At 45.9% G+C, this 10,123-nt stretch overlaps 2 protein-coding genes across 8 annotated transcripts in view; one reads left to right on the forward strand and one right to left on the reverse strand.

The window, feature by feature from the left end:
* ppargc1a (peroxisome proliferator-activated receptor gamma, coactivator 1 alpha) overlaps nucleotides 1-5,564 on the reverse strand; it is a 221,335-nt gene extending 215,771 nt beyond the window's left edge. For 2 of the 7 annotated variants that reach the window (XM_078106347.1, XM_040181777.2), the window contains exon 1: nucleotides 5,374-5,559. In XM_078106347.1, the coding sequence (XP_077962473.1) occupies nucleotides 5,374-5,454 (81 nt within the window). In that variant the 5' untranslated portion in view covers nucleotides 5,455-5,559. Of the gene's footprint in view, nucleotides 1-5,373 lie in introns of all 7 variants that reach the window. The other 5 variants (XM_078106346.1, XM_040181776.2, XM_078106340.1 and 2 more) reach the window with 4 other exon arrangements.
* rpl34 (ribosomal protein L34) overlaps nucleotides 1-10,123 on the forward strand; it is a 277,780-nt gene that overhangs the window by 150,638 nt on the left and 117,019 nt on the right. The gene's annotated exons all lie outside the window — the stretch shown is intronic.

Here is a 10,123-nt window from a genome sequence, read left to right on the forward strand (position 1 = left end):
GTGCCACACAGTCCAGGGGGTCTAGCCTGTTAGTGAGTGAATGAGTGAGTGAGTCAGTGTGCACATTATGCGTCTGTTCATGTCTCACATGCAGATTTTGCATTTGTGTATCCAAGTGTGTGCGCGCGCCGGTGTGTATGCGTGGGCTTTCTCATCTCCGCTAGACTGGAGCCCCATAGTGCTCACTGTATCAAACACCTGAACCAATTAGGCTGTACGGAAAGGGAAGGAGAAAAAAAAGAAGACGATTCCCTAAAGCCACTTACAGTAATGTTATAAATAGTTATGCAAAAGAAGTTTGTCTGGATTCACTCATGAAAGATGAACTGGAGAGAGACCAAGACCAAAAAGTCTGAGTTATGGGTTATGAAACTCCCGCCAGAGACTAAAAAGGTTCTATTTCCAACACTTTTCTGCCAACAACTCTAGGCTAAGAAAGATTTCTCATTTCTACATTTTTAACTCAGCCTCATCCACAGGAAAATTAAAAAAAGAGATCTAAACTTTTTCTTTCCTCCTGTAGCAATTAAATTCAGTCATAGTCCAGTCCAGAGCGTGAAGGTACTGTAGGTGGTCTGCATGTGTGCAGTACATTAATCATTGAGATTGCCCCTGGATGTGCTTTCAGGATGTCCAGGAGAAGAAAGAGAGGGGAACGGGGGGGGGCAAAGGCCAAGGTCTGAAGGAAGCGGGCCATTGCAATATGACAGTCTAGGGGTGTGGGGGGCGGGGGGGGGGGGGGGGACTGGAACCTCTTTAGTGATGTGACAGAGGCTGAAGAGCACTCAGTGTTGAGAAGAAAAGGCGTGACTGAAATTGCTTGGCCAGCACAACTCAAGGCCAAATTATATTTAATCATGAAATAAGGACAGTTCTAAAAAAGGCAAGTGTGATGCGCACAACTGCATCTGCAACAATTCTGCCTCACACGCGCCCGCACAACCACGTGACAACGCACACTCATCTCATCCACCGTAGTTACAAAGTAATTAAAACAAATCTACCGGCTCCAATTTCCTTTTAAATCTATCCAAGAGTTCTGCAGCGCGCCAAGTAAGTAGCTAAACAAACAAAGTAAATACCCCGATAATGCCGGTGATAACATCCAAGGCGAAATGAAAGGATGAAGGTCAGTAATTGAGAGAAGGTGGGGAGATGGAAGCGTGGTGGGGTTTGTTTTTCTCCTGGCGGGGGTCCATCTGGGCACGTGCGGCGGGCTCCGGGGCGCGGCAGGAGCACGTCTGTGCAGAGGTTAAGAAAAGCAATTAATCCACAGCGGAGATAATCAAAAAGGACCCCCCCCCTCCCTCCAGACACCTTGGTGGGGGAGCAAGACGGAGAGAGAGCGGAGGGAAAGGGGAGGCAGACAGAGAGGGGAGGTGGGAAAATACTTGTCTATAGGCACTGCTGGCGCGATCAAAAGCACGGGGGGGGGGTGTGGGGTGGGGGGTTCAGCTGTGCCACCGGGCCCGTCCCGTTTCAGGTGGAATTGATAACACTTCAGATGGACAATTCAATGTTTGTGAAAGTACTTTTACCTCCCGGTGAGGAGGCGAGGATTTTTCACAGCCTAGGCTGCATTTCCTTTCATCTCAGATTTCGCAAGGGATCAACAGATTGTCAATGGTGAGGAAGACATTTTCCCACACATAATCAAAGAACATAGTCTGGCGAAACTACCCCCGACCCCCCCCCCCGACGTGAATTCAGATGGCACTGAAGATGCTGCGATTGATCCGTTACTGATAGCGAGCGGCAGATGAGTTCAGATCATTTCTCTAATCTGGATTACATAAAATACAATGCTGTGAAGAAGTTTGATAAGAGGAATACATCTGCATTCAAATCAAAACCCACCTCTTCAGAACTGCTTTTAATGTATGACTGTGTGTTCTGTTTTGTTCTCGATTTTATCTTGGATTCATTTATTTTTTGCTTAGCTTTTGGGATATTTTAAAATGTTCTGTAAAGTGACTTTCAGCATTAGGTGATATTATTATCCTTTGTTTGAAGAAGTTACTGCCGCTATCAATGAGTTGCTGGGGAAACAAGCACCTAACCTAATGAGACTCAAGATGAAGCTGAAAGATATTCCTTGGCACCAAACAACATTATTTTTTCTTCCCTCTTAACTAATATACAGAACGATTGGGCCAGTGGTTTCGCCCAAAAGGTTCTCCTGCTGAAAACCTTTCAAATAAGTCAGTTTGACTGGGAATCAAAGCGTGTTGCTCCCTCTGCTGGTTTACAGCTCCATCTGGATGAAGTAAGCTTTGGGTTTATGACGTGGTAACCAACAACCGTATTTTAAAATCTTGGCATGTACATTAACGGTTAGTGCCATGTTGATATTGTCATTTTTATCCTCATTTATTCTCTTTTTTAACAAGATTCTTTAACAGAATCCATGTTAACCTTCAAACAATGTCCTACACTGCAACAATTGGCCAAATTCAGCTACACGATCAACTTAACGTACATGAGCATCTTGCAGCAAAAACTGGCAGACGGTTAGCAGGTCAGCGGTGAGTAAGTGGCGGCACTTCCATAAAGTCTTGATTAGATAATTACCCATCCATAGCTTGGCAATATGTTGCAAGGGAACAACACACTTCTCATTAAACTGCCGACAGGCGCTGCTCCTGTGGGCGGCTATCAAAAGCAAGGTGTTCAGCAGGCACACACACACTTGTTGATCAAAAAGAATAAATAATAATGATGTGCCAACATGGAAAATTAGATATACTCCTTTAGGGGCACTCGGAGGAGTTCTAAGTACACGAAGCACATAATGGACTCCAATCCTGATTAAAAGTAAGTGACTTTCTGGAACAGGTAATGAGGCTTTTTGAGTTTTCTTCCAGTCAAATGCTCATCAGGAATTGACAGGTTGGAGGACCAACACCGTTCCTTGTCTCTGCTACCACGTGTGCTAGAAACAAAAATGAGCCACTTAATAGCATTTCATCTTGGCACCTTATACACAGCAGCAGAATCCACCTTCCTGCCGAATCTGTGACCTGAAAGCCTCAAGCTCCAAAAGAGCTACCGTATTTAAATGCACGATATCCTTTTCCTGCCGCCGTGTGTACGGGCCTCCACTAAACCCATTCAGGCTACTGACTCATTACAGTGGAAAAGAAGCGACTTGCACGGATCAAATACTGTACATGAGAGCGCGTACAAAAGGAGCTTTCATTCAACCGAGCCACCGAGTGAGTAGCAACGTAACGCAAGCCTTGCTGTGATGAAACATGCCGTAGGCACAAGCAGACACATGAAGAAAAAAAAAATGCATTAGTCCTCACTGCTGCTGAGAGCACGCAGTGTTACCTGCAGCTTTTTGAAACATTTTGAATGATAGGCTTCACCCTTTTGAGCTGCGCTGCCAAGTGCCGGCACGCTTTGTCGAGACAAACTGAATACATTGCTTTTGAAGAGCAGGGATCGGAGCTGGGAGTCCTGGAAAAGACACACACACAAAATGTGTGGTGAAACTTTCAGCACCATGGACAGCGGCCCCCAAGAAGTCTGGCGAGGTGGAGAGCGAGTGTGCGAGATGCTGGGCGGGGTGGAACGAGGTGGTCGGCGATGGTTTCATTTGATAATTAACAAAGGCGTCGTGCGTTTCACCTATCCCCATGTCTGCACTTTCAAAGGTGGAGGCGCTTACCACACACAAACCACACACACACACTCCTGCGGCAAAGCCAAGCTTTTCCACAGTTTTTCCCCCCCATCTCTGTGTCTTCGGCTGAATAATGCAGGGACTTTACCCAGTGCTCAAGCATGAGTGGATAATCTGGCCACAAGGACAGGCTGTGTCAACGTTTCCCTTTACTTATTTATTTATTTACCCGCCCGCTGTAGGACTCTGGGAGGGAAAGTGAGGATATGCGCATGGCTAACACACGCTGGCCAGGCCGATGACCTGCTTCATTTTTATTTATTTTTAAAAGGGACGGATTATTAACGTGTGAGCAGAATGTACCAAACAGTTTTGGGGAGATCAAATGCAACGCTTTCACGGAGAGCAGGTTTAGTTATTGAATAATCATTATCAATTACTCATTTTGTCTATGAAATGTTTGAGAAAAACTTAAATATGGTCGTCACAGTTTCCTGGAACAACTGTGAGCGGTTTTTATTTTAATTGTTTTGGCAAATTGGACGAATATTTTTCATTCTTCTGTCCGACCAACGGTGCAACCCGATGGGATATTTAATTTACAGTGGTTTATAAACAGAGAAGCGTATGATCTTCAACTTAAACAAAAGAAAAAGGCAGCTAAAATATGTGCTGTCATTGTAGATTTAAGTGCCGTAATGCCCCCCAATTGATTTGACAAAATCAGCGGAAAGTGCTGTGGCGTAGTTGTTGCGCGTTTTAAATAGCTGCTCATAATGACTTCTGATTGAGGGGTTTTTGCTTTCTATGCCTAAATAATGGTTACAATATGACTGTTAGCACAGCCAATCACGAGCAAGCTCAGAATTCAAGAGCTTAATCCTCTTTATTTTGTGATTACTTGTATTCAAATGGCGGCCTGCAAAACCACGTGAGATGTATTGTTTGAAAGTCTTCTTCATATATATATATATATATATATATATATATATATATATATAAATATACACACACACACACACACACACACACACACACACACACACACACGGGTAAATTACCATACAAATTCCTGTACAAATAGTATGGCACCAATCATTGAGCATACATTGCTAAATAGCTGGGATTTCATTGGCATTATTGTGGCAGATGACTTTTACAAATACAAATTACAACGTGAGAATGAAGAGGGATTTCATACAGCGCGATAAGTGTAATTTTAAAAAGGCAGGACTGATTAAGCTTGAGGGAAGCGGAAAGAATTAGGTAATTATCTCCAAACAGACACCATGAACCAGAACAGGCCCTTCTCAGGTTATTCTCTTCTGATTTCAGCACCTACCTGGGTACCTAGGCAGATGGAGAGAGCTGGTCAGTCGATACCGACTGGTCACTTCAAAAAAGCCAATGCTAAGTTTGCGTTTACCCTCTTAATTTATTTATAGAATTCCTGGCATGACATTTATTTTGTCTACTCGGTTAATGCACTATGGATTTCAAGGTGCAGGATGTTTTGGAAGGGCTGCGGAAGTTGGGCAGGGCAAACCTTCCGGAAAAAAAGTAGCTGAGACGTTTCATAGGAATTAAAACACATGGAATGGGAGGAGCGGGTTCGAGACCCTCTCGCGGCTCCTCAATTAAGCGAGAGAAGAAATTAAGTTTTAGTGAAGTTGCTACCTGCTCTCCCCGCCTCGTGAGCTGACTCACTCGCTGGGGGAGTAGAGGGGGGGGGAGTCGTGTCCTACCTGCTCGTAGCAATTCTCCCAGGTGAGGTTCAGGAGGCACGAAGAGAACAGCTCATCTTCGGTCCGGCCATAACCGTCCATGATGTGCGCCAGCCGGCTCTCGGTGGTGGTGGGTGAGGGGGGGGGGGCAGTCTGCGCGGAGTTGTCGGGCGGCGAACGAAGGACGTTGTCTTCGCTTCGTCTTCCTCTCGACGAGTGTCTTCTCTCTCTCTCTCTCTCTCTCGCCGCCTCGCTCTGCGCGCGCACAAAGCCGCGCGCACACACACACACACACACACACACACACTCGCTCTCACTCACTCACACATGCACGCGCGCGCACACACACACCTCCCACCCTGCCTCGCTCCTCCGTCCGGCGCCGTGGAAGCTGTCAAACCAACAGCGGCGGTGGCGCAGGCGGCTGCTTCCTATGTCACGTGTCCACCCCCCCACCAAAAAAAGTGGGACGCTTTGGAAGCCACTGTTTCCCCAAAGGAGCCCGCGGACCGCCGGCAGGTGTCACCTCGTGCTTCGAGAGAGAGAATCGCAGTCATATCAATTGTAGCTGTTATATTGTGCTGCAGTTGTCGCTAGCCAGGTTACTTTTGTTAATTAAATTCACCTGGTGCTCCAGCAGAATTCAGTTAGCTCCAATGGCTGCCATTAAAAAAAACAGCTGTCTAAAGTCCTTATTGGACTCGCTCACTATTCCCTGCTTCACTCGAGAGCTTGACATTTAAAAAAAAGTTTTAGCTGATTAGGTTGGCTGCTGTTCTGCATGCTCGCTGACCTGCTGCTGAACCGAATGTGGCAAAATGGTGAAATGTACAGTGGTGCATTGTGGGATGTCTAGCAACAAGTCCTGCACATGCTACATTTGTCCCTTTGTCAGAACTTTTCAGAGTGTGACTTTGAGTCCTTTGTGTCAGTCTTCAGCCTTTTAATTTGGGATGACTGCTCCCTAAACATACAATTATATAATAACAGTGTAATAGAGTGTAGCCAACTTCACTTCCGACTGCGTGGTCAACCAATACGGAAGGACAGACATAGCAGAACTTTCAGCCCATACATTCCGACCCGCACTCATCGCTCTGCATCTTCCAAAAAACTGCTTGTTCCTCCCTCGCTCAGAGCGAAACCCTCGAAGAGATGACGACTATCTGCTGTCCTGGTTCCTAAACAAGCTCTCTGGTGACACCAGGACCGCAGAGGGCCTTCACGTCTTCACAGACGCACCTCTTCAGACTTTAACTGAAACCACTAACAAATTGTAGCACTTAAATTGTACTTGTTGTTTCTTGTTCTTTTGAGTTTGTATCCCTATGGTTGAAATGCACTTATTGTAGGTCGCTTTGGACAGTGTCTTTCCTCGTCTATGGAACCCATAAATTTATTTTTTTTCTGCAACATTCTACTGCCCCTTTAGTGTTAGCTTCAATGTATCGGCTTGCGTTCCAAAATGTTTTATCAGTGCAATAGACTGTGACGGACCACGAGGCCGGAGTTTTATTCAAGCTCATTACCATGAATTAAAACGAGAAACCCTGCCTTATTAAAATTGAATAATATTGGCGAGGCTTTAGAGAAGAAAAAAAACCCTGCCAATTAAGTACAGTGCGTCAACCATTAGAGCAAATGTTAAGCGTTGTGGAAAACACAACCCGAAAGCAGCTGGATATTGGACAACAGAATTTGTTATCCACGTGCAGCCGTGCCCGAGCGGAGAAAACCCTTTCAGCTCCCTGCACGCTGTACACGGCGGGCTGCTGGTGGAGCTCGTTTGGAGAGCTGTCTCTCAGCACACACATTTATTGTGACGCCAGACCCGCGTAGCGAGACGGGGCCTTTTGTTCATCAGCCTTTTTCCTCGTTTGATCAGACGTGTTTGCCACGCGTGATCTGCACCCGTTTGAAGTGCGGTCAATTGACACAGCGCTGTGCGTTTTTTTAACTCTTTTTTTTTTTCCTGGGGAGAAATTGTCAAGAATTCATTGCAGATGTGAGAGACAGAATGACAGTGGACGTCCCCCCGTGGCGATTGACCATAACGCGGCCTACGCGTTCCGTCTTCTTAAATCTCACCAGCCTTGTTAGCAGTGTAAACTACTTCATAAATTGTGGCATTAACACATTATGTTGCTCGGCCTTTGAGAAGGAATAAAGAATGCATTTTTTCCTGTGAAAATATCTGAATGAAAATACATATTTGGGGGAGGAGGGGGGTCAAAAACTAAGTCAGCGCTTTGAAATCTGGAGGAGGAGGAGATGATAAAGAATGATGCAAGCAATATGAATAGCATAGTCTTTTCTTTCGCTTTATCGTCCGTAATCTGTCCCGTGGATTAATTTAAAGATTATGGAGCGTCGTGCATTTGCACGACGCGGACGAGTGCCAAGGCATAAGGGAGATCGTATAGCTGGCTTCCATCTGAACGTGTGGCACAGCCCAGCCGGGCCCCCCCCCATGTGTCTGTGCCATCTCCTGTGAGCCTTCTCCGGTCGGGTCCCCCGTCTGCCCAGTGACACGTGAAAGCTTCTCACAGGAATCAAATCAGCAGCCTGAGATAATTCAGTGTGACAATGTAACAATTGTGCCAGTGTGATTTTCATGTGGGGATATTTCTACGGTTCACACGTAGCTCGTGAAAGCTGCGGCGATGGGGACGGGGGGGGGGATTTGGGCGAAAGTTCCGGACGGGCGTCTGAGGGGTAAATAAATGAGGTCAAATCAAATGTTGTTTCCCCTCCGCTGGCAGGTCGGGGCTGCACATTCTGCACAGGTGCCTTCAGTGGCAGCGCGATTCATTCCAAACTGGCAGCCCATCTTAAACATGCAGTCTACATGCCACATCTCCCCTACATAACCAATTTATCAAGCCTAACCCGGCGGTACGTGCATATACTCCCGTATCACAGGGAAGGCTGGAAAGCAACTGTCATAGATGGCGTGATTGAATTGTTCCCCTGCACTGTCACCAGAGGGGCTATTACTTCAAATTAGCATACAAATTCAAACCGGGACAGATGGATTTGTCACATTCCAGTCGCCATCTTCCCGGAAGATTGGCTGTGCTTGTGCTGTGTGATGGAGATAAGACACCTGTCTGGGCCCCCCGATTGGTGGTTGCGTCGGCGGGTGAAAGGATCAGCGTGGGATGGGAGGAGGAGGACCGGGCCGGGGGCGATGGATTTCCTGAAACGCTGAGGTGTTCTGCAATAAACTCCCCTACCCACGGTCTCAAATGATGATGAGGCCCCGTACTGGACTCTGTGGGTGGCAGGAGATTGAGGTGCAGCACGCCGGTGATTCATACTCCTTTCGGAAACAAGCTGAACAATACCTGTCTGGTGTTTGTTTGTGTTGGCTACTTTTTGTTGAGTTACCGTCACAGAGACACATAAAGCGGCCTCGAACATCGGGGATGGGGGCAGCTGTGCACAGCTGTGCCAGGGAAATGTACAGTAGGTCTCTGACCTCGAGTAACTTTTCAGCCTGAACAGCGAAACTGAAGTCAGGGCAACTGTGTTGGGATTCAGCCTTTAATATCCAAGTATTCCCTTGTCAGAGGTCAGAGGTTACTTCAGACGGACCGTACGAGTGGGCAGGAGAGGAAGGGCTGCGCGCGTAGGTCGCGTTGTATCAGGCGCTAACTAAATACAACTTGGGAGACATTATGCCTTTCATTTGTAATCATGGCGGTGTGAATCAATGGGAAGTATTGAGCAAGAAAAACTGTTCTTACCTCAGGATCAATTCCATATAATTTCCACATCAGCTCAGACTAATGGGTTTTCTATCGGCTTCACTTTGGAGGGAGACTAATCGCTCCGGCACCATTTCATGGTTCTGTGTGCATTCCCGAGCAAAAAGGCCTTCCACTTAAAAAAAGACTTGTCTCCAAACAGTCCAAAAAATGGTAAAGCGCACATGCAAATGTGTCCTGAGTTAGCATATTACACAATCTGCAGGCTTGTTGTAAGACTCCCTTAGCAGGTCTGGCATCTCGGCCTGCCTGCATGCATGCAGACACTACAGAGATTGTGGAAAACACTTATGAGCACACTTCTGTCTGTGTCCTCGGGTCTGTGTTATGTACGTTCCCTTAAAATTGGTGTCAAGTTGAGAGCCAGAACAGAGGAAGGCAAGGTTACGCCATCATAAAGGCTACCTGAACGGAACAAAAATCTGATGGATGAAATGTGGGAGAGCAAAATGTGGATCCTGATTTACATTTAAAGTAGAGCTCAGACTAAGTTGATTAATGATTATTGCACTTTTGTGTCCATTCATGTCACGATTACATCACTGAAATGATAAGCCGTTTATGGAATCCACTGAAAATGGACTTTTTTTTAAATCAAAACCTTTTGTTTTTTTTAAATGTTCTTACTCACTATTAGTCGAGCAGAACAGGTATTGTGTTTATTATTCCGGTGCTCTTTAATTGTCAAGTTTTGGTACATTACCCACAATGTAATCCGGCCACCAATGGTTTGATTTAAATCCACACGCTTTCAAAACGATTTTTTAAGTTTAAGTCGTCGACCTTAACTTAATATATTCAAATCAATCAGTATCTTGGGGCAGTTAGTCAGAATTTTAGCAGCTCTGGTGCCACAAAAAGACTTTATAGGAGTTGGTTAATCAAAAGGCCACTGGCATATTCATGAATTGCAAAGAAATTGTTAGACGCAGCCCTCGTACCAGGTCTAGAATTCTGCACTATACTTATAGCTATACTTATATACTTATACTTATACACTA

This window comes from Gasterosteus aculeatus, chromosome 7 (assembly GCF_964276395.1).
Source record: "Gasterosteus aculeatus chromosome 7, fGasAcu3.hap1.1, whole genome shotgun sequence".
NCBI lineage: Eukaryota > Metazoa > Chordata > Actinopteri > Perciformes > Gasterosteidae > Gasterosteus > Gasterosteus aculeatus.